At 35.0% G+C, this 25,067-nt stretch overlaps 4 protein-coding genes and 1 pseudogene across 11 annotated transcripts; 2 read left to right on the forward strand and 3 right to left on the reverse strand.

The window, feature by feature from the left end:
• Positions 1–91: 91 nt before the first annotated feature.
• LOC109124537 (P-loop NTPase domain-containing protein LPA1 homolog 2) lies at positions 92–4,073 on the reverse strand. Its single transcript, XM_010516545.3, is given in 9 exon segments — positions 92–273; positions 275–634; positions 736–855; positions 936–1,655; positions 1,753–2,145; positions 2,302–2,383; positions 2,882–3,183; positions 3,680–3,831; positions 3,938–4,073. Coding segments are annotated over 8 exon segments (2,151 nt in total). The 5' UTR covers positions 3,830–3,831; positions 3,938–4,073; the 3' UTR covers positions 92–249.
• Positions 4,074–5,425: 1,352 nt separating this feature from the next.
• LOC104698864 (PRA1 family protein H) lies at positions 5,426–7,278 on the reverse strand (the record flags this gene model as incomplete). Its single annotated transcript, XM_087455498.1, has 4 exons — positions 5,426–5,785; positions 5,995–6,305; positions 6,459–6,706; positions 6,827–7,278. Coding segments are annotated over 2 exons (606 nt in total), but the record flags the coding sequence as incomplete, so codon positions are not given.
• A 5,319-nt stretch (positions 7,279–12,597) lies between these two features.
• LOC104790763 (phosphatidylinositol N-acetylglucosaminyltransferase subunit A) lies at positions 12,598–15,514 on the forward strand. Of its 8 annotated transcripts, none has more exons than XM_087452970.1 (10): positions 12,655–12,734; positions 12,852–13,008; positions 13,190–13,260; positions 13,489–14,061; positions 14,157–14,311; positions 14,409–14,499; positions 14,602–14,718; positions 14,818–14,921; positions 15,009–15,099; positions 15,176–15,514. In XM_087452970.1, the coding sequence occupies exons 2-10, from the start codon at positions 12,984–12,986 to the stop codon at positions 15,278–15,280; spliced, it is 1,332 nt and encodes a 443-aa protein (XP_087309096.1). In that variant the 5' UTR covers positions 12,655–12,734; positions 12,852–12,983; the 3' UTR covers positions 15,281–15,514. The 8 variants fall into 8 exon arrangements, 4 of the variants coding, with proteins under 4 accessions (XP_010514850.1, XP_087309097.1, XP_087309096.1 ...); XR_015558983.1 differs by having other exon boundaries at positions 12,661–12,734; positions 14,420–14,499; XR_015558985.1 differs by having other exon boundaries at positions 12,661–12,734; positions 14,170–14,311; positions 14,420–14,499.
• Positions 15,515–16,481: 967 nt separating this feature from the next.
• Positions 16,482–17,276, forward strand: LOC104790765 (transcription factor TCP16-like). The gene has a single exon (XM_010516549.3). The coding sequence runs from the start codon at positions 16,527–16,529 to the stop codon at positions 17,100–17,102; it is 576 nt and encodes a 191-aa protein (XP_010514851.1). The 5' UTR covers positions 16,482–16,526; the 3' UTR covers positions 17,103–17,276.
• Positions 17,277–21,079: 3,803 nt separating this feature from the next.
• On the reverse strand, positions 21,080–23,710 carry LOC147942528 (uncharacterized; annotated as a pseudogene).
• Positions 23,711–25,067: the final 1,357 nt, after the last annotated feature.

The following is a 25,067-nucleotide window of genomic DNA, read 5'->3' on the forward strand; positions in this document are numbered from 1 at the left end:
CAATTTTAGTGATTAGAAGAAACATTAACTAGGATTCTTTGGTAAGTAGTTTCAGAAAAACCAATATAGATTAAGTAAAATGGTGCAGAGATGGATAAGATTAGCAAATTTTATTTAAACACTTCAATCAGTTTTAGAAACCTAAGCTAACTGATAGGGTTAAAAGTTACTTAAAAGTTAAAACACAAAAAAAAACGGAAAGGACAAAAACAAAAACAAAACAACACAGGTAAAGAGGTCACGATGCACTCAATGAACTGGATCGGTCTGATTAAGCCAAAATCTGATCATCTATGATTGAACAATGTTTCCTGAGAGCCGGAATACTAAGAGAACGTTTCCTCGTCTTTGCTTTATCCGAGGTGGGTACTCCCATTCTGTTCCCGTATTCACTTGTGAGCTCAAGGGATTCAGTTAATGGCTTGTTCGCTGTCCTGAGGAAGAGATCGAGGTTTTGGGAGTATTTGTCATCTTTGTTTGGCTTTGTAGTCTCCTTGTGGTTGTTTTCGGACACCATGGAGATTGTGTCTCGAGATTCTTCTTCTTCGTTGTCTGTCCAGTAACTCTTGTCTTCCATTGCCAGATCATCGTACTCTTCATCTGACTTTGTCGATTCCTCATCCACCGATCCAACCTGGTTTAAGATTAATGTAAGAGTCTTATAACTAACGGGAAGCTACACTAAAAACATGATAAATAGAATTAACATCTCCCAAGGAATCAGGATTTGGTTACCTCGTCACGGTTGCGTTCGTCATTGTTATCGTTAAGATCTTCATCAGAATCTGGCTCAGGAAAATCATCGTCGCCTTCTTCATCTTCATCGCTCCCATTTACAGACTGGTCCTCCTTCAGCTGCATGGAGGACATGGTAAACAACCTTCACAAAATGCAAAACAATTACGTCTTTACACATTGATTAGTGTAGGATATACCTCTTTCGAAGGCCCATCAGATATCCGTGGCGAACTGCAGCAAGAAGAGTAATGCCTGCTGCCGGTTTCAATTAAATCTGCTCTTGACTCATCCACACTCCCGGCATGGCTAGTTGCGCCATCACTGGGCCATGCGCTGATCCCAAAGTGACCAAACTGAAGATTCACTGGTTCAACTTTATGTAGCTGATGCTCTGATCTACCCTCTGTCTCAGTATCGACGACGGGCTTCCTGATCTTATCAAGAGAACCAACAGGCCAAGTTTTTGCTACAGTACCATCAGTATTGCAAAGAGCCATAAAACGCCTAGAGGAGCCTTGTCTTTGGATCACCTGAAACATTCCCTTTGAACTTAATGAATTGGCTGCACATTGGTTTCTGTGCTCGTCGTCGATAACAGAAACGGTGTTTGTGGTTATATCGTAGAGCTTGTCTCCTGTTTCACGTCTACGCAGGCAACCAAAGACCGTCGCGTGAATTGTAGCCACACTCTTGTCAACATTTGTGTTGTTTATCTTAGGAACGAGATGTTTGTCAGCTCGTTTACATAGATAATCCTGTATTGTTCTGATGTTACGTATATATTTTACATACTTATTCTTCTCTGGGTCCAAGGTCATGTACTTGGCTCGGACTGCAAACCGTTCCAAGTGTTTCTCCTCGTTGGCGATGTATACCATGAAGGGAACAATCGAAGGGTGCTTTTTCATCAGTCCCATCTGCACAAAGGAAAAAAGAAAAGAAAAAGTTAGATTTAAAAGACCTAGTACTAGTAGCCATGATCACATTGTGTACTGAGATACAGGTAAGACTTACCACAAAGTTAAGGCTTAAGTGGACCCCTTCAACAACTATCGATTCTTTCCTCTCTTCCCATGTGGTAATGAGCCTATCGAGACTGTCAATCACCATCTCGCTTTGTGCCTTATACCCTTCTACAGCCATCTGCTTATCACTTAACAAATCATTGGTGCTTGAGTTTGATCCAGCATCCGTCTTTAGGGTATTGGAGTTTACACCTCGAGAGCCTTTCAACTTTTTGGCTTTTCTTTTGGCTTTTGACTCAGCAACTGCCACAGGGTCAAGGCACTCTCCAGCATGGTATGTTGAAGCCCACAGCAAAGGATTCTGCTTCTCATCAGCAAAGCTCCGCATCATGTGCCTTATAGAGTCGGTTGATACCACAGTCGTAATCCCCAGCCTGCTACCCTGTAACACATATTTACATATTGCATCTGATTAAGAACACAATGAAACCAGATACACCTTACGACTTTTCACTCTGAAAAAATGTATATCAGAAAAGAAGAAGAGAGCTTCTTAGTGTCGATATAAAGCATACAAACAGAGGGAATGAAAACTTACCAGCAACGCAGACAATGTAGATTTACCACAGCCACTGGTGCCACAAAGTAACACAGTTACAGATTCTTTCCTTTCTCGGATTCTGCAAGAGATAAGAAGAGTTTGTAGAACAATGTGTAAAAAAGATGAAAAACGACAGTGTCAGGACATGATATATAAGTGGGAAATAGCAAATCCAATGCACAGCAAAATTTTATGGATAACAAATAAAATTACAGCCGTCCATGGGAAAGTATGAAGATAAATATGAGCATAGCATGAGAGAACAGTTGATATATAGGAAAAGCATGACCAGCTACGACTTTACAACAATAAAAGAGATCTACGTGCAAGATCACATCTCTTTACTGGTCGTTCAATAGAAACAGTCTGGCTACTATTTCATAATCATAGATACACTCCCTATCCCCTAGATAGCCATAAAAAGTCTACAGAATATCTTAGAAAGGCACATAAATATATTTTATGCATTTAAAAGAAGAAATTATGACAAAAACCAAAGACATATGCAGATTCCATATGCCATCACTTTTCCTGACATAACCTATCAAGATATATTCCAAAAGTTAAGAAATTTTACCTGCATGCCAGAATCAAATCTGCCCTTTGATCGCGACCAACATACTTGTACTCAGCCAGGGCATCACACACAACATCTAAGAATATTTCTCGTGAAACAACAACAGTTGTCCGTCTTTTGTACATCTCAAATGGTTTACTTTTATTCTTGTCAACATCAACATCATCAGCAACCAAACGATTAAGTTTTTCTACACAAGTTGAACCACCATTTTCCTTTGCGAATTTAGGTTCCTTCCCATGCTCTGGTGAGGTACTACAAGATCCCTCACTTCTTATTAACTCAAACACCCTACGGCTGATCTGCCAACAGAGAAAAAAACACATACAGATTATCAGGAATACATCAAGGAATGAAAAACTGGTCACTTATGAATATATATAGCCACAAACTCTTTCTCCTGACCATCAACTCCAACACATATTAACTCATTCACATGCACAACAAGTCATGCCAGGGATACCAAAAGAGATTTTACATAAAAGGAAATCGCTATTTTACAAAATACAACTGAATCGAGACCACTCTAATCCTGAAATTTAATATGGGTTTAATTCTCACAGCAGCAAGCTCAATACTAGTATACAAAATTTCGAAATCAGAGATAAACAAAAAGACTCAGTCAAGTACATATACAAAATTGTAGCATTAGACAAGTAAGAACAAATGTAAAAGATCATTCTAACTCCTTTCTCGATCTATACACATCACTGATCCAACCTCAATTCGCAATCGGGACAATCAAAAATACACATAAGAGACTCAACATTGAATTAAAAAATCGAAATCGAAAATAACCTTGAAGGCGTGACGAGCTTTGCATCCCATAAGCTGAAGAGTACTCTGCAAAACAGGACGCGTATAACGAAACGAATCATCTCCATTATCATCATCATCACCTTCTTCGTCACGCACCACTATATACAAGACCTTCGTCGCCTCCGTCATCTCTACAAACCAAAAAATTTTAAAAAAAATTCAGAACCAAAAACAAAATCCAGAGAAAAATTCAAACAAAGAGAAGATAAAATCGGAGAATGCAGATCAATCGATTACCCCTAGCCGGAGAAAAAAAATGGTATCGGAGATCGGAGAAGTTGTTAGAGAGGAAAGAAACTGTGAGAAAATTAGGGTTTATAATGAGGATCGTGATAAGAAGAAGAAGAAGAATATGAAGAGAGGAAAGATATTTTCGCCATTGTTTTAAAAGGTTGGGTTGGTCTCACTCGCCTTCTTTCTCCCTTTGTTCAACGCATCGTTCAAGAAGAGAGCCTTCACGACTTCTCTCTTTAAAGATACCTTCTTCTCTCTCTCTCTTTCACAGACTCGACCCAAAAAAAAAAAAAAACACTTTTTATATCTTTTGGTTTTTGTTTTATGAACTCAATCAACCCCAGTATCTTACCTTTTTGACAAAGACATCCCTAGATTTTGTTTTATATCAAATTTCCCCATCTTATTTTGCCAAATATCTTTTCTTTTGTCGGTCGCTCAAATGGAACCTAATTTTGAAGTAGTACGTAGTATTCAATAGAGGATGTAATTTAGGAGAATCTAATGAAATTTTAAATGTTTGTGACTGGAGCCCTTGGGTTCTTTGGATAGTATCCCTTTATGATTTAGTTTTTTTCATCTAAAGGAATTAAATCCATAAATTCATTGGATTGAATGGTATTGACGACAGAGCGATTTGTGTTTTGGAAGCTAAAGAATTAGTGTTGAAAGTGATGAAGATGGTGATGATGGAGCATAATGGTGAGAAGCATGGTTGTTGTCGGGAGAAGAAGCCAGAGTTTAGATTGGGATAGGGGAGAGATGGTTATCGTAAGATGAGGAGAAAGGAGAAGAAAATGAGAGGGCCAAAACTGTATTTTTGGTACGGGCTACATTTCTTAATTTCAAATATTTGGTACACAAAAGCCCTATTTTAATAAATATCCCTAAACAAGATGCAAATATGTTAGAAATTAGAGAATGTAAATGAAAATCCAAAACGTTAAGTATGTAAATTTAAGAGATAATAAAAGTAAAGGGGTTTATAGATAATTAAATAGTTTTTGGTTTGTAAGATTGGTCTTTGTCAGGAATTAACTACGTAGAAGTATGTAACTAGAAAAGTGGATTCGATATCTATACCCTAAAATTAGGATCAATGATAATCGTTCCTTTGAAGAAAAGAGCTATGAATCAATTGAGCAGATGACCAAAAAATAAGAAAACACCATGAATTTTGGTTTTGTGATTTTGTTTTTTACGAATATATATATGCACTTTGAGGTTTGTATGAATTACGAAATATAAAAAGATATTGAGTTTGATTGCCAAAAAACAAGAAGATATTGAGTTTACTTCTATCGAGAGAAGAGTATGTGCATGTACGTACCTTCGCAAGAGTATTCCTTGCACAAGTCTATTAGAGCATGGGCATTAGTGTATACTTGGTTTTGGTCCCCCAAGATTAATAATATTATTATGAGAATTTCTTATTTTTAGTATGAGCATTGGTGTCTATTTGTATTTGGTCCCCCGAATAAATTAATAATATTTTCAAAATTTAGAAATTTTATTCAACTTAAAAACAAAAACAGAAAACATAAAACATGAAAAGAAAAACAAACATTTTATTCAACACATAGAAATTTTAAAATTAATCTTCATTATCTTATACTCAGCAAGACTCTTCGTGTTTGTGGACTGAGCATTGTTTCTTTTTGCCTTTGTAGCTTTGACCCCTGCTGGCCTATTCTCACAGTCCTCAACATCACAACATAAGTCTCAGGCTGGACTTGCAACCACCCGCTACGCCACAATAACCCAACAGCTTCTTTCAACCTCCCAGTAACACACAGACCCTTTAGTGTCTTATCCAGCTTCTCTTTCTTTCTCTGACTCTCCACCTGAAAGCTAGAAACATGTTGCAGGTCAGGTGAAGAACCAAAAATTTGATCTATCAATCAACGTAAAGCTTCCGACTTTATACAACCTCATAAGAAATGATCATAGCGTGATTGAACCAATTCAAGCAGAAGTATATAATAGGGCTCAACATTCATACCGACAAAAGAAGTAAAACAAGAATCAGGCAAATGAAAGAAGTAAGACCAGAATCAGACCTGCTAATTCTCCTCTCTGCCAGCATCCGGCGTAGGATAGTGGTCGCGTAGCCGGAAAACATAGGACCACAAGCCAAAGACTGAGACACCTCCGTTTGAAACTCCCGAGTGAAAGCAACCTTGGCTAGCCTGTTCAGCGTGAAGCAGATAGACCAAGAGTTGGATTTTTGAGAAAGAGAAGACGAGATTAATGGCGTTCTCATCCAAAAAACAATGAACATTCCCATCAACGGAGAAATTGATTGTTGTGCATTCTTCCAATTAAATTTCTTGATTTAACGGTTCAAGCGCATTTCTCATTTTCCTCGTTTCTGCAACAAAACACGCAAAACACAATATCTCTAGATAGTTTCAGTTCAAAACATTCTAGATAGTTTCTCTAGACTACTACAGTGAGCAGCATAAACTTATCAGAGTAATATAAGCTCAAGTGATTAAACAAAACAATCAAATTCATATCTAACCGTTTTCAGCATTCTGTGACTGTAGACAAGTTGCAGAACCACAAATGCTGCCACCATAGTTCCTATCTTCAATTAGAAACAACTAGGAACAAAATCAATCGAAAGACTCACCACACTGACCAATACCGATTGAGAACTTCCTCATGGAAGGGTGACGATCAAACTTCCATCTATCACTACAGTATTTGAAAAGCTCCCAAAGTGCTAAGCTTGCTAACAATCCCACCAATGCAAGTGGCATCTGATACCTACAAGCACCAAAAAAATCAACACTTTAATTCCAAACCCAATTTCAAGATTCATACTTTAACCTCTAAAAATCTAAAGGTTTAGCCTTTATCCAATTAAAAGAGTAAATAGAACCATACAGTGCACAAGCGAAGAAGACGATGAAGAGGGTAGCGTAATTCCTAGCGAATCGTTTGATATTCTCATGAACTCTCATCCTCGCTTGCTGAGAAGACGACGGGAACGAATAAGAGTCGCAATTGCCAAAGAAACCGGTGGTCCACGGTGGCGTATCTCCGGAAAAGTCATCGGCGGAGAGCTTGGAGAAAGGGTTGATAGTCAGAAGAGAAGAAACAGTGACGAGCCGAGACAAGAGAGAAGCAAAGAAACCACCGGTAATGGAGGAAACGACATCATCGGAGGCAGAGGAAGTTGCGGCAGCCGAGGTTGATACGGGTGCAGAGGAGGAAGCGGCGGCAGCTGCAGCGGATGTGCGGTGATCGAGGAGCTCGAGATAACCGGAGTCTCGGAACCAAGATTCGAAAGCAGGATCGGGTACGCTTAGAGAAAGAGGGTTAGGAGAGAAAGCCAATCACAAACAACCACGTGGCCAAGTCGACGGACGAAAAACGTCCCCTTTGAAGATACGTTTCTTCGTTAATGGACCATTTTTCATTTATTTTTAAAACAAAAATCATGGAGGACGGAGCAAAAGGACGCCAATGCACATAGTCTTATTTTTGCAGAGACACGTGAAGTTTGTGTTGAGATTTTCTTGTGGTGATGATAAAAAAACCATATTTATAGAGTTTGTGATTCTTAAACATAGATAAGCTTTGGAATATTTGTTTTTCAAAGTACATTATTGGAATTAAATTTTTGATTCAAAATCATACGAAATTAATACTCATCATTTGAACATAAATGTATCTCTTACTTGGTTATTATTTTTTTATAAAAAATGAAATTTTGAAATTAATTATTGTTTTTAAATAATAATTAATTTATTTTCTCCACTCATTTTGTGTAATTTATTTATGGTATCCCTAGCTACTATAAAATCATAATAAATTAATTTGACCCAAAAGTTTAAAAAAAGAAAAAGAATCACGGCAAATTGAAGTTTTAGTGGAAACTAAAATACTTATATATTTCTTAAGGGAAAAGAAAAAGAAAATCTAAAAAGCTAATGTAATGACAAATCACATGATTCAGATTCACCGTGTGGACCATAATAAACAAGAATCAATAAGTGGTAAAAGTGTAAATCTGGCGTGGGAACAATGGTAATAAAAAGTTGAACATTTTACTTCTTCTGCGAATGATTTGTACTTTGTCGGGCAAGAATCTTAAAAGGACAAAGTGGGGTTCCATCGTTAAAGAACAAAACAAAATTCCAAACGTTACATCCATGAAGTTTTTAAGCCATCCATGGATTTAGTCAAAAAATTTCATATTAATTTCTTAGTGGATCAATAATTTATTAGAATCGTCATTGTGTGCATTTTGTATGTTACTACTGAAATTTAAACTAAATAAGACATCATGAGAAGAAAATTGTCTAATCATTTATATATTGTTATCATAATAATCAAGGGAGTGCAATACCGGTTAGATGAGAGAGAGATGGTAGACTATAATAATACCAGCTACACGAGGTAGTGGTGAATGGATTAGTATGTTCGTCTCATACGGTTGTGCCTATTCTAAGATCAGTTCATACGTTTGTTTGTTCATTTGTTTATGCTCTATCTATTCCAAATTTCGTTATATTTAAACTATAAAATGGTGAATTTGAATATGAAATGGTGGGTTCAATTATTTTGCTGTAAAATTAATTGAGACAACGATCCAAAGCAAAATCGAAAGGATATGAAGCAAAAAATAAAGTAAAACCTCTATAAATTAATACTCTATAAATTAATAAACACTATAAATTAATAAATTTTGTCAGTCACAAGTCGAGCCAATGTAAAAAATAACAAAATTCGATAAGATAATAAGATAATAATTTTTCTGAAATCACCATGTAAAATATGGTCCCAATAATATCATAAATTAATAATCATGTAAATTTACATATATATATATATAATGTATGTAAAGAAAAAAATATATAATGTATGTTTCTCCTAAATCTCATATCTACAAAACAACTGTTATTTTGTATTTTCAAAGTATAATGATATAAAATATTTTGTAACATGTCATAAATATAGCTACATTTTTTTAAGTTTTCAATTTTTAGATATCCATCATTTACATTTTGATATTTTGATTGACTATTAAAATACAACAATCTATATTATTATTCATAAATTTTATTTTATGTATGTTATGTGTATAAGTGAATTTGTCTATTGTATTTGTAATTTATTGTTAATAATGTTTTCTACATATTACAAATTCAATTCCAATACCATAAAATTTTGAATATCCAAAATTATTGTTAAAATTGTCTCAATTCATAATTTTTAATAGTTAAACTATTAAAAATATATCTATAAATTAATATCACTATAAATTAATAAAATATTTTGGTCCCAACATTATTAATTTATAGAGGTTTTACTGTAAATATAGTTTCCAAATGAGAAATAAACTGAGAAAACGATTTTAGAGGAAAAAAAAGTAAACAGTTGGCAAATGTAGGAAATAAAAATCGTTAAACATTTGCATAAATCATGATCAAAGATCGTGGGGATATGGAAAAACGGAAACATTCGTGGAGAATCTCAGATAGAAGCAATTGTTAAGTCAACTATGTTAAAAAAAAAATTGGGGAATCATTAGTAAATTGGTGTAGGAAAAATAAAATTATGATAGATCATATAAATATTTATGTATCCAATTTTCTGAATTTATTATCTTTCATGACTGAATATTTAACAATTCAAATTTAGACTACGATCATTCTATTTCTAAGGTTAATGCTGAAGTAATACATGTTCCTATTGTACCAAATATACACCATACATTAAAATTGTATAGCGTTCACAACAAAATCTTCTGTTTAAATCAAATACCACGTAAAATTATTTAAAATATTACTTCATTGTTCATTAATATTTCAAAAGTATCAATAATATATATCTCATATATATATATATATATAATATTTATGTTTATTTACTAAATACCAATATCTATCTTAATATCGTTAAATGAGGTCCTTGTGCTGCCTCAATTATGGGATACTATTATTACCGATGTAGGATGCTAAACTTATTTACAGCTTTCGGAATAGAAAATACCAAAAAACAGAAAAAAAGTAAAAAAGTAGAAGTTCATAACCATGATGTTTGGGGGCCCAAGGTATTGTCGTTGATAAAGTTGAATGTTGAAACAAATAAGATGAATGAGCATGGGGAAAATCTTGCTAGATGCTCATGCGAAGGTCAAATAACGTGCAAGTTGATTGCGTTTGATCTAAATGGAATTCATGTTGATATCGTTCATAAGACGGAATTTAACTGCAATTAGAACATGCAAAATAGAACATGCACAATATGAAATTTTCTGAAGTACCTAACAGAAAAGGTAAGAAAATATCAATTTATATGTGGCAACTTATATGTTCTCTAGAGTAATTTATTTGTTTTTCTATAGTTGTCAGCAGATATTTTCTTGATAGTTTTCTGGAGTTTTGCTTTGACAGATTTGTTGTTGGGATTTGGTCATCTAGGGAACAATAAGTTTCGACACTCAGTTTCATTGCTTTTCTTTTTATGTCGTTTGTGATAGCTCTATTAAGTTTAATCCATGTTTTTATCCAAAAAAATTGTTTTAATCCATCTTTTACTTTTTTTTTTACCAAATTATTAGTCGAGGAGATGGTCGAACAACTCATGGGATATCATAAGTCTATGACCCCACTATTCTGTTTCGTAAGTGCCTCTATGACTATGTTCTTGATAATGAGATATGCGGTTTACTTTGATATTATAGAAATATACAAGTTACAATATGTATGAGCTATATATGGAAATTGCATTTCTTCATATACACAGGATAAGGCAAAATGCGCTACAACGAAAAAGCACACTCTTGAGGATAAAGAGAACCCTCTTATCCTTAAGAATTTAAGAAAAGTTTGGGAAATGTCTTAGCTGTGACAAACTAAAGTGCAATGAGAAAAACACTTTGCTTGATGATTCGCCCTATAAAACCTTGTGTAATCATGTAAGAATTGTTAAATGTTTGCGACACATCTTTTAAACGCCAAGGTATTTTTTAGCCTGGATCATACATCAGTGATTGACACATTTTTTACTCTTTTTCAGCCACACACTAGAATCTTTCCTTACCCGTAAAGGTACAAAGACCCTAACGATTCTGCATTGGGTGATTCTTTTACCTAATTAATATTCAAGATCATCCCTAGTTTTGTAACATCAAGCTGAAAGATTCAATGAAGAATCAGATAGTTCTTAACCTTCTCTTTCAATCAATTATTAAGAAAGATGCCGCATTGATTGCTAATATCTTATGTGCTTTCAATTTTGAGAACAGGACCTGACGGTATACTAAAGAAGTACCTTAAAAAGTTAGCGGATGCTAATAATGTTCAGAATTTTGTAGACGAGAATCCAACTAGCCAGCCTGCCATAACCAGTGGCGGACCTATGTACAAACAACGCAGGTCACATGACCTGTGCAAATTTTTAAATTTCCCTAATGGTTATTGAGAAAAAAACACATTTATTCTCATCAAAATTTTTTTTACTTGTTTAACCTGATTTAAAATTTATCCTGGGTCAGCTATTGGCCACAACTGAGATGCATGAATCATGGGACTTCTATTCAAAAGTCGTCGAGGCACATTATTACTGAGTCCATTTCACTCTTTTATTTCTCCTTGTGAAAATTTATATGTCACTACCAATTTTATCTAATACATGACTATGGTTGATGTTACATGACAAGGAGTTTGGTCTTTAGGTGTTTTGGTTTTATTTAATTAGTTTAATTATTAATTTAGTATTGGGAGTTTTCCTTTAATCATTAGGTTTGGTTGTTTGCTTTTCACGTTTAGGTCTTCAGTATAAATATAGGTCTTTATGCTAATGAGTTTTTTCAGTATAAATGTAGGTCTTTATGCTAATGAGAGATCAAGCCCTAAGAATTAACCTTAATCTCTAAGAGGGAGCTAAAACTTTTCATATTTCTTAATTCTCAAACAAAGAAAGTCCATAACAGTTTGATATTAGAGCTGTTAGGTTTTGATAAGATGATAGCTTGATTCTAAGTAAACCCTTAACTCTTGATTTGTTTCTCACTCATAAACCCTCTAAAACAATAAGAGATATTACTCTTTGATGTCTATATTGTAAATGTTCTCAACGAATCTCTAAGAATACTTTAGATTGAGCCACTTCAATCATGAGATACATTTATTTTAAATAAGTTGAATCATAAAATAGGTAAAACTCTTTTTACACATATTACATAATTAATAATATTATATGTATTATATAATAATTCAAAATAATTTGAAACTACGGTTAAACAAAGATGATAAAATAATTATGATTCTAAATCCTAAAAAAACTTCCAAATGTAATAACTTAAACAAATAATATGCTATAGCTAGATATCAAATCTTAGTTTTTTTTAAAAAATCTTGATTGGTAAATAATTTTTAAATATTAATTTTGAATTTTCGTCCATAATTATTTAGAGAAAAAGTGAGTTGTTTTTTTTACAAACTAATAATATTAATTTCAATATATTATTATTTTTAATTACAATTATTCTTAAGAAGAAACTAATATGCTCATCTTTCTAATGCTATTTTGATGTAGTTATTGTCAACTTTTAGATTAAATTTAAAAATGTAATTCCAGATTAATCTTATCCAGTTAGACTTTTATATCTTCATGGGCCTCAGCTTCTTCTCTTAGGCTTTTCCAAAACACGAAGCCCACCTTACCTCTCCAAATGATTTTAAGCGAACCGAGATTAAACCAAGATCACATCACTGGTGGTCCGATCAGCTCCGATCGCTTTGTGTTCCTCAGCCACTTGGCTCCGCCGCGATTCTTTCCCGTGAGTCGTCTCTCTCTCTTCTTTTTCATTTTCACTCCTCCATTTTTGAGATTTAATAATGTGTGACGTTCTCCGATTAGAGTATCTAATTTTCTAATTTGGTTGTTTTGTTGTTAGAACTAATCCGGCGGTTTGAGTTTTTTTTTTTTAATCTATGGCGGAACCACCAAAGCTTAGGGTTTTAATGGTCTCTGATTTCTTCTTCCCAAACTTTGGTGGTGTCGAGAATCATATATATTATCTCTCTCAATGCTTGTTAAAGCTCGGTCACAAGGTCAGTGTCTTCTTAATCAATCAAAGTTCATACCTTTTTTGCGATTTTTTAGCTATATGGAAATCGAATTCTCATAAACCTGGATGCTAGTTCAATAGGATGTGATTATAATTCAAGTTTCAGGCTTTATCATAATATCATCACTAGCTGTAATCAAGTAATGTAGCATATAATGTGATAGGAGCTTGGGGCCAAATTTGCGTTCTTCTATTGTTTGGTGCTTTTAGCTTCTTCTATAGCGTCTGCTACAAGGTCAGTGTGAGATCATTAAGTTCATGTCTTTTTGCGTTTTTTGTTATGGCAGAATCAAATTCTCGAAGCCCTTCTATGCTAGTTTAGGATGTGACTATTCAATTTTCAGGCTTTATAATCAGTATCTGTAACCAAGTAATGTAGAATAGTGTGATAGGAGCTTGGGCCAAAGTTTCGTTATTCTCTTCTTTGGGGAATTAGTTTAAGGTATTGGTGCCTTTGTTGCAGGTGGTGGTTATGACACATGCTTATGGGAACCGTACTGGAGTTCGATATATGACAGGTGGACTCAAAGTATATTATGTACCTTGGAGACCTTTTGTTATGCAGACCACATTTCCGATAGTTTACGGAACACTTCCCATTGTAAGGACCATACTTAGACGCGAGAAAATCACAGTAGTTCATGGACATCAAGCTTTCTCTACGCTTTGTCATGAAGCTTTAATGCATGCCAGGACGATGGGCTATAAAGTTGTGTTTACAGATCATTCCTTGTATGGGTTTTCTGATGTTGGGAGTATCCACATGAACAAGGTTTTACAGTTCAGTTTAGCAGATATAGACCAGGCGATTTGTGTTTCACACACGAGCAAGGAGAATACGGTTCTAAGGTCTGGATTGCCCCCAGCAAAGGTTTTTATGATACCAAATGCTGTTGATACTGCTATGTTCAAGCCTGCTTCTCTTCGTCCCAGTACTGATATCATCACTATAGTTGTCATAAGTAGATTAGTGTATCGTAAAGGTGCGGATTTGCTTGTTGAAGTCATTCCAGAAGTTTGCCGTTTATACCCCAATGTGAGTTTAAACCCCCAGCTCACATTAGTAACCAATCATACCGCCATTAGCTCTTTTAGTATCCGCATTTACTTATTTTATTTGGTTTTTGAAAGGTTCGTTTTGTAGTTGGAGGGGACGGACCAAAACATGTGCGTTTAGAGGAAATGAGAGAGAAGCATTCTCTCCAAGATAGAGTTGAAATGCTGGGTGCAGTGCCACATTCTCGTGTACGCTCTGTATTGGTAACCGGTCATATTTTCCTGAACAGGTGTGCTGATTCTTACACTTTTTAATGTTTAAAATTCACAAAACTAGACATTAGTTTTTTATCAGTTACTGCTACTACAGTCTTGATCCTCTGACAGTTCTTTAACAGAAGCCTTCTGCATAGCTATATTAGAGGCAGCTAGTTGCGGATTATTAACTGTCAGCACTCGTGTTGGAGGTGTCCCAGAGGTGTGTAACATTTCCTATAATATCTTCGTTGCCCTTTCAGTTCATCCTCATTGTTTCTTTCTTCCAGATTTGATCAAATCAAGTTTTCTTCACAACTTGCAGGTCCTACCAGATGACATGGTTGTACTTGCTGAACCAGATCCGGATGATATGGTAAGAGCAATTGAGAAGGCAATATCAATACTCCCAAGTATTAACCCCGAGGAGATGCACAATCGAGTGAGTTCTGCTTCAAATCCAAATATAAGTCTATTTATAAGAGTTTAGAGTCTCTTCTCTAAGCCTTTAATTTTTTTTTGGTTTGCTTGTTGCTACTAGATGAAGAAGCTCTACAGTTGGCAAGATGTTGCTAAAAGAACCGAGATTGTATATGACCGTGCTTTGAAGTGTTCAAATAGGAACCTTCTAGAACGTCTATCTCGGTACATTATATTCTTACTCATATTGATTAATTTAAACCCCACCCCCTCCATTTTCTTCGTTATTGACGAATATCTGATCTTCTGTAGGTTCCTCTCGTGTGGAGCTTGGGCGGGGAAGCTATTTTGTATGGTTATGATCCTCGATTACTTGTTTTGGCGGTTACTTCAGTTACTGCAGGTGATCCCTCAATTATTCATATTCTCTAGTCCTTGTGTTTACAAAATGTAATTGATGTCTCCAAATTTTGCCACAGCCTGATGAAGATATTGAGGAGTCTCCCGATATCCGTCTTTGCCATCACCGAGGCATCGAAGTATCTGATGGTCTCAAGGAAGAAGATAAAGTGAGAAATGAGTGAGTCGAGTTTCATCTCCGTCAATTTTGGCATTTTGTTGCCTGAAATTAGAAGTGAGCCCTAGATTCATTGTTTCTTAGGACATAAGTAACTCCGTAAACTAATTTATACAGTGTTCATATTTTCATTACAAGTTCTGTCTTTTGCCAAACCGAAAATAACCATGGAAAAGGTAAAGACGATGATGTAGCAGTGAGTCCCATATACTCGTCCGGAAAGAAATTTGATTTTGGATTACTTTGAGCATTCTAACATTACTATGTATGATAAAATAACCATCATAATTTCATTATTTATAAATCATAATATTTTGTTATATGCTATACTATGCATATAATGCATATTCTCAAATCAGATGTAGAAGAATATGGGGTATGCTTTTTTCATTCACCAAGGCAATACAATCATATTTATACATATAAAGAAACACGGAAAAACCTATGTCTATAACGATATAATACATACGACCCCATTAATATAAGATATGGCCTAATACTCCTTCTAGTTAGAGAATGAAGATTAATGAGGCTTAACTTGGAAACTAAGCGATCAAAGTGTGATCACGAGTCACCTTGGTTAACAAATCTCCTAGTTGATCCGCAGTAGGAACATACGATATGCTTTCTTGTTCATTCACCAAAGCAATACACATATAAGAGACACGGCTGAACCTACGTTTATGACGCATAATATATATATGCGCCCACTAATATAAGAAATAACCCAATATCAAACGTTATTTCGTCTTCTTTTCTGCCCTTTGTTCATTATTTTTTTTATATTTGATTAATTTATATTTCCTATATAACAACAAATAACTGTAAATGGTGATACAGACTATATAAAGAAGTAAATTTGTAGATATCATCCATTTATATAAAAAGTCATAAAATATTAAGATTTAATATGTAAATAAAATAAAAAAGATAAGATGCATGAATATTGTGTGATACATACATGTATTATATTAGCTGTCTTTGGTCTGTAACAATTTAAGATAATTATTTCCTCAAAATTGACATTAGTAAGTGGACCTATATTTAAATTATCCTATATAAGTTTAAAGCTATAAAACTATTTTTTTATTTAATACCATATACAGTTTAATATATATTATTTTATATTTATGAGTCAGTTACACCTTTATATTGTATTGGTCTTATGTAAATCATCAATATAAAACAATGTACAAGAAATGTAGTTTACCACTTACACTTACACTTGAAAAAGAAAAAAACAGAGCCAAAAAATGGTTTTGAGAAACAACAAAAATAACATTGGGGGAAAGGCGAGGAAGACTCCAACTTCATCCAGGGGTCGTAACCGTCGCATCCGGCTTCCGGTGAGCTGTGCTTCTCAAGTTTTTAAGCTGACACAAGAGCTAGGCTTCAAGACTGACGGCGAAACTGTAGGTTGGCTCCTCCGTATTGCCGAGCCAACAATCTTGGCTGCCACGGGCCATGGTGTCAACACCACCTCAGATGACACCTCGAGTGATTGTATCCACCCATATATCAATATTCATAATACAAGTAATATGAATCAATTAAGTTTTGGTAACAATTGTACTATCGATAACTCTGTCCATTATGCGGACACAAGTGCTGTTGTAAGCCAAGCCCATCAACGAGAGAATATTACTGGTCATCATGGACTAGTATCCCCAGCCGCTACGATGAGTACTGATTATGGTTCAACTAGTTTTCCGGAGAACTCAATGCCTCAGCAGCAGCCGCAACCACTGGATGATGAGTTTGATGAGGAGGATGAGATGGGGACGGCTGCACAAACCTATGTCAACCCCGAGAATACTAATTGGCGTTAGAGATTGTGTTTATGTCTATGTTCAACTTGATTTGGTTTTACTTTGGTTGCTATTTGCGTATGGTTTTCTTCATGTTTCTCAAGTTTAAGATGAATAATTGTTAACTAAATGTAATTTCTTTTGGGTTCAGTTCAATTTCAAAATTTCATCTCTAGTCCATTTATTTGGAAGAGGAAACGGTAAGAGTTAATTAAGCTGAAATCTAACCAAGTAAATGTAAAATTGAATTTTAACTGTATAGACTTTGATTTAAAGAATGTGTTTTAATTACATTGGAAAAAAAATATCCAAACCAGCATGTAACAAATATTGTCCAGCACTCCGTGTATGCCTTAGAGTTTAAAGAGTGTAAAAAATAAGAAACGAGACCCAAAGAGAAGAGATCTTTAATCCTTACGAACAAATTTGAAGGTGTTGAGAAAGCAGACCAATTTGTCGGAGTTGCTGACATCTTCATCAATTCAGTTCAGATTAGTGTGTTCTATTTTTTTCTTACAACAAAAAATTACGTCATATGAGCCATTTAAGTGGAAAAGTTTTTACAAGCAGAACATAATGCAAAAATGTACGCACTGGCGGAGCTAGTGAAGGAAGAGAGCTTGTATATATATATCAAATAATGGCAAATTTTGTCTGTTTTTAGTGAATTGGCACCCATGTCTGAAGTTCCACTACCTTTTTTACCCTTTTTTTTTTTATTTTTCAATACAATGTTTTTCTTATTGTATTTATATAATCTTTTAAGATTATAACAAAAACTCCAATAATTTTTCATATTAGTAATATATGACCCCATAATCCATTATTCTTGCTCCGCCACTGGATATACGCGTTTGACGTGTCAAAGAACCCGCATTTACATTTGCGTCTTGAAAAGTTAGATAAAGAGAAAGAAGAAAACTCATCCTTGTCAATTTTGATGTCGTCTAAATATATCGAGAACGCCAGCCATTCTAAAAGAGAAGACACCGTCATCACCAAGAGATTAATGTGCTCTAAATGTCTTCCTAAAACTAAAATTTTGATACTATGAAATTAAAAATGTTAAAAACGTAGCATCTCGTGTATATTAAAATCCTATTTTTTATATTACAAAAAATCTGAAAACTATTAGTGAAAAACCATAGTTGAAACTTGAAAGAGCTATAAGATAAAAGTTTTATAAATTCATCGCTAACACATCCCAAGAATCTAAAACCCATACCCAAAATTTGTGATCTACAATGGAATTTTTCGGCTCATTCGAATAGGACCCAAAATGCAATATATTATATTTTAGAAAGAATTACTCAGATGTTATAGAAAAGTTGGTTTATTCTTGATATGTATAGATTTTTAAAAAATTGTTCAGATATTTAGTGCTCTGGATGTAATTATAATTAACATCCTGGGTTTATTTTTTATTTTTAATTCCAAAAATATTAAAAAGTACATATCAGCAAACAATTCCACGTCATTATTGACAATGAATGTCTGATTTATATTATTTCACGGCTGAGTTATAATACTTAAAGGAAAACAGAAGGTCTCGTAAATTCCTACGACGGCTGAGTTATAATTCTTGGTGGCTCACTTATAACAAGAAATAAGCTGAAAGTGAATGTCTGATTTATATTACTTCACGGCTGAGTTATAATATTTAAGAGAAATAGAAAGGTTTCATAGGCTCATATGACGACTAAGTTAAAATATTCTGTGGCTGACTTATAACAAGAAATAAAAGTAAACAACTGAATTTTATTACTTGACGGCTGAGTAATAATACTTAAGGGAAAACAAAATGTCTCTTAGATTCATATGACAACTGAGTTATAATGTTTGGTGGCTGACTTATAACAAAAAATAAAATTAAATTAAACTTGGCGTGCATTGTTTCCGCATCTATCTGCACAACTCTACACCCTCTATCATCGGTGTTAAATACATAATTGGGTTTCTTTACCCCATTACCGGAAACAACAATTACCAGAACTGGATCCATGAAAGAAAATGAAGAAGAATGAGTATAATTAAGAAGTGAAAAACAAGGTGAAGAGGAAGGTAGAAAATATGTAAATCCTTCACTTTTAAACCAGTTGAAGAGCATGAGTCGAAGGAACGACGTTTAGTATTTCCAGAGAACTTGATCACATGGAATGATGACATGGATGATGCGTCCGAAGTGACAAATCAGCCACCAAACGATATGTAAATCAGCCATCAAACAAAATTCTAATTCAGCCGCAACATGAATACTATAACAGTAATTAAAAAGAAAAAAATGGCAGTCAAATTCAGCCGCTTAATGTCATAATTCAACTGAAAATTTGTAACTCAGCGGTATCGTTTAATAAGTCAGCAACCGTAACTGAATGATATTCTAGTAATTAATCTTTTTCTACTAAGTTCGCCATGAATTGACCAAGTTTTCCGATAAGTCAGCTCATGGCAGCTGAGTTATAAAATTTAACCAGAACTTAGCCATAACCACACCTCATTAGTCTGCCGTTGTTCATAACTCAGCCAGATTCAGAATGCTAATTCAGCTGTGTCGTAGTGATAATTCAGTCAAAATTTTGACAACTCAACCATCAGATCATAACTCAGCCGTAAGGGAAACTCAGCCAGAATTCATTAAGTCAGCTGTAACGCTTGACTGGGTTATGCTCTAAGTCTGCCGTCCGCTCATAACTCAAATTTTTATCTATTAATCAATCGCAACATACTGTAAGTCTGCCGTCATTACCTCTGTAATGCGTTATGGCTGAGTTATTTAATACACGTCAGCAATTTCTGACGTGGCGTCTGACGTGGCAATGACATTTTTGTAATTATGTTTTTTCCTGTAACATAAAACAATAGCACGTTGGTTATATTGAAAATACCCGAAATATTTTAGTAATAATTATTTTTTTATAATGGTTCTGGTAATATTACCTAAAACATATGACACCTGAATAAATCTCCCTATATTTTAAGTCATCTTGCAAATAACAAAAAACAAAAACTCAAGTTGACTTTTATTTAAATTATGAACGAATGCACACAAATGTTTTGTTTTGCAATGATACACGCTAAAGTAATAAAATGAGTTGTTTGAGAGTTCTCACGTACCCACACCAGTTTTTCAAACTTCTCTCTTAAATTGTCATATAATCTTAATGTTTAAATAAACCTTACTTGCTAAGAGAGAGGAGTTAATGGCGGTAGCTGTTGATAACTTCACTGGGGCGAAGGATTGGCTGTCATGGGGGAGGTGATATAAGATTGGAATCACTCCAACTTAAGATCACACAAGGATCAAGAGATTCCAATCTTATCTTGCGAAAGGTGGAATTTCACGAGCTGGCTCTGAAGCACTCTCTCGTGAATCAAGGGGTGATACGATGGATATATGGGTGATTGACTCACTCAATCAGTAGGATAATCGACTCACTCGATCAATGAACGAATGAAGGATGTTGAATCACTCAACAAACTTAATCCGCAGGATTCTGAAGCACTTAGTGAATCACTCACAAAGAACTAAAGAACAAAGCAATACAAAGACTCAAACTTTGTAAAGATGAAAACATTTCTATTACTTTAAAATGATCAAGGGTAATTTTCAATGAACGAACTAATGAGCATATATAGGCTCAGCTACACGTTCTAGTGTTCTAAAACAAGAAAGAAATCGCAACAAATGAAAATATGATCGTTGGACCATTAAGTGTAGAATCATTCCAAATAAGGCAAGAAGATGTGCCTTGTATCTCATTAACTTAGGAGGAAGTGGTGACATCTTGGAAGCTTCTTGGGCACTTTTGGAAACAAAAATATTCACAATAATAGAATAGGAAGTAGTCGTTGTGCATTGATGACAATCAGATCCAAAAAAGGCAAGTAATTATATAACTGAATCCGCCTGATCCAATAGCTATTATTGCATGTGAATATCTTCCAAATATTCTCTGGTGGTTGTGGAGGCTCTCTTGGTTTCCATATGTAGATTTGGGTCACTTCCAAGTGAAGGCAAATGGAAATTCCATATTTGGCTCCAAGTAAATAGACGGACATGATTCAAAGGGTGGTTTGGACTTGGGTCTTCTCTTGGGTTGTTCTCCATGGGCTGGAGACTTGTGGTGAATTAAATAGGGTTCTGGGCTTCCTCTAGGACTGGTCCAAGTGTCAAAAGGCCGAAACTCTTCATAGCTTGCAATGATGTCTGATCCATCTGCGAGTAGTTCAACATGTCTGTCAGCGACTAGTTCAGCAGGTCCAGCGAGTAGTCCAACAAGTACTTCAGCTATGACTTCTTTTGTCATCTTTGAATCAGATGAATGGTAAGTGATTCTTTGATGACTTGGTGTTGCCTCATTAAAAACCTTTCTAGGTAAACCAAGTGGGAAAAACCCTAAGAAAGGGAAAAAGAGTGCAACAGTCATATCCCAAAAAGTAGGTAATTTGACTTGCTAATGCTTGATCCCTCTTGAACCATTGGACTCCTTAGGGTTAATTTGATGATGATTAATTAACCCTTCTCTTGGAAAAGATTCTCCAAGATGCTCTTCGTGGACCGGTTTGGTGTGTGGCCCGGTTGGTTCGCCATGCTCCCGGTTTGGTTTAGTTCTGATGTCCGCATCATACCCTCTCCCTTGAAAAAGTTTCGTCCTTGAAACTGTACTATCTTCACCAAGAGAAAGCAAGTTAGCTTTCATTCGATTTTGGGAGTTAGGGTCTTACCTCGGTATGGTTTTTGTTTTGTGATGTGTGGTGCATCAAGTTGCTCTCCTTTGAGCAGGAAAGATAGGATCACGTCTCGGTTTTGATCCGGTATCATGGTTGATTGTGTAACGTGCTTAGCTCCTCCTTGGATCTGCGCTTGAGCTTTGAGATCCGATGGTTCCTCTTTAATTAAGAAAGATTTCGGGACTCTTGTAGTCTCCTTAAGGAATGGTGTGTGACCACCAATGGCGCTGGTTTACTCCGGTTTTGATTTAGAATATTCATGGGTCTCTTCATCTCCGGTAAATCGCCTTTATGATCCTCTTTTGTACCTGCAATGTTGTTGACACTTTTGGCGAAGAAAAAGTGGGTTATTACAGTCATGGGATCAATATAAACATGTAAAATATTTTTGGTTTGAACCATTTCTGTTATACAAAAGTGTAGCACTAAGTATATTGCGAAGTGTATCAATTAATATACAAGAAATTAGTTCCATAGGTTTATTTAAGCAACCAATGTTTTTCTCACACTCTTTAGGTCCTAGCAAGTTTATAATCACATCATTCAAATTAATAGAAATAAATTGAAATAATGGGTTACTTACTTGACATAGTTCATCGATGAGTGTATCATTCAAAATCAACAACGTTGGTTGATTTAATGATCGATCTGGTGGTTCTTCCTGCAACAAGATGTTGGTGTCAACCTCATCTTCTTTAGTGGCTTGTAAACACGTTTCTAGCTCTTGGTTTGGTCGCATGTTATCACGCTTTGCTAGTTTTTCCGTTTTCTCCACATTTAAAACCCTTTTAGATGTGGTCTCTCGCTCGCCATTATACACGTCTATGGTACCTGTATCTTGCTTGAAACTTAAGGATAAAATCAAGTGCATTATACTTGAAGTTGAATCATTTATGACAAAGTGTTTGAAGCTACAATCAATTGTTAAATTATTCCAATATAGAATAAGATCATATGTTTTACTTACTAGAGTACCATGTAGAGTGTTTGACATCAAATCTGACTTAATGAGAGTGTTCTTTGAAGCAGGATCAAATGGTGTTGAAGATGGTTGTGCCTTCACACATGCTTTAGGAGTTGGTTGCTCATACACCTTATTTTGGCAAACTTGTGTTGATGTTGTTTTGGAAAGTTCTGCCTCAAGACTTGTGTCAACATCAACTACCTTTGAAAATGATACCTTGTAGTCTACCTCTTTAGATATGTCATCCATGCTATGACATTGACCTGCATCACTACCCCTTGGCAAAGACAAGCGCATTAATCTAGAATTGGAAGTTTCTAAATTTGATGTTGATAAACAATCATTTGAACTAGATGCATTCAATTTTAATTCTAGCGATGTGAAATCTTCTACTTTTCTTTGAGGACATGTTGCAGCAAAATGACCTCTCTTATGACATTTATAGCATGCCGATTCACTTGACTTTGAAAAATTAGAGGACTTACCTTGCTTGAGTTTGTCTCGTGGTTCAAGTGAAGGTATGGGTTTCGATTCTCCTTTTTCACCTGTACCTTTCTCATACCTTTTGGATGAAAGCAAGTGCATCAAGTGGTCTAGTTGATGATAAAAGTTAAGCTCAGTATTCGTGTAACTTACCTTGTTGGAATTTTGATATGCTTTTTGATTGGAACTAACACGGTGGTGTGTAGTTTTCTCTCGGCTTGGTTCCTCTGAAGGGTAAGTGTTTTGACTAGGATGGGACAGCATTTGAGGTGCATATCTCTCCCTCATAAGCAACTTTAGTTGTCCCCACGTTGAGTATTGGCTCCTTAAACCTTCGTCTAACTTTTTCTTCTTGGTTCCACCAAAGTCTTGCGCTTCCCATGAATTGTTTAAGACAATATTCGAGCCTATCTTCTTTGGGAATGGCATAGTACTTAAAGTACATGTCCATGTTAAGTTCCCATTGTGGATAATCTCTTTTGTGTCCTGCAAACTCAAAACTCTCAAGTCCAAAATATTCATAACCATTGTTTAGAGATAACCTGAAATTTGTCTTGTAGGTCTGGTTGGGATTTGATAGCAATGGGTCTTTGCTAGTGCCATGTTCGAGCTCGTCTCCTCTTAGCATACTGGCCCTTGCATCTCTCTCAGCTAGGGGATCACGTCTACCACTTGGAGGTGGTTTAAACCGAATTGATCCTCTTTGAGTCACTTCCTGTACCACTTGTGAGTTTGTACGGAAGTACTTGTCTCTCGGTTTTGCTTGACATGAGGATGTAGGCACTTGGTGTGACAAGATGTGATGGTTGGAATTCTGTTTTCGCCTTTTAGGATATTGATAATGGTATTCCTTTGTTGTTCCTCTATCATACTCCATGTTGTCTCCCTTCTTAATGTGATTATCATTTCCTGAAAAAAACATAATTTTGGTCAGTGGAGATTTTTAACCACGTCTACAAAAATCATCTTTATATTTAATCCATGATTAAGAATGGCATTTATTGGTGTTGTATGAGTCGGGTGGTTCAGGGTCTGGTGCTTCACGATCTGGTTCTTCCCTTGAATCAGAAACTGAACTATCATCTTGTTGCCTCGATATAGCTTCATAGTTGTCGTCCTCATCCGACATTACTAGATAGGGCTCTTCTCTATGGATTTCTTCTCCCGAGTAAAACTCAATGGACTCCATGTTTGCTTTGGTTTTCGTGATAAAAGAATCTCGCACAAGCAAATGAAAGATGTATCAAAAGTAGATCAAACAAGTAAAAAAAAAGATTAAATATAAAATAGAAATGAGTTTTTTTTTAAATAAATTCAAAAATTGCAAATTTTCAATTTTTCTTTTTTCTTGTATTATTCTTATTTTTTTTTTCTGGTTTTATAAAATTTCGAAAAAATCATTAAAATAACAAAATATGATTTGCATGTTTTAAAAAAAAAAAAATCAAAATAGGGAAATAAATAATTAACTAAAGCAACTATAATTTTTTTTTGTTTTAAAGAAACTGAAGCAAATAAACAAGAGCAAAAGCAAGAAACAAAATTTTTATTTGGCTTTTGGTTTTATAAAAGTAAATAAATAACAAAAAGTAAAATGATATAGGTTGAAGAGATACAACCTTGGGGATAGGAGCTTTTAAAGCTCTGATATTAGATGATATAAGATTGGAATCACTCCAAATTAAGATCACACAAGGATCAAGAGATTCAAAGCTTATCTTGCGGAAGGTGGAATTCACGAGCTGGCTATGAAACACTCTATCGTAAATCAAGGGGTGATACGATGGATAGATGGGTGATTGACTCAC

Source organism: Camelina sativa, chromosome 6 (genome assembly GCF_030686135.1).
Source record: "Camelina sativa cultivar CO46 ecotype springtype chromosome 6, ASM3068613v1".
Lineage (NCBI taxonomy): Eukaryota > Viridiplantae > Streptophyta > Magnoliopsida > Brassicales > Brassicaceae > Camelina > Camelina sativa.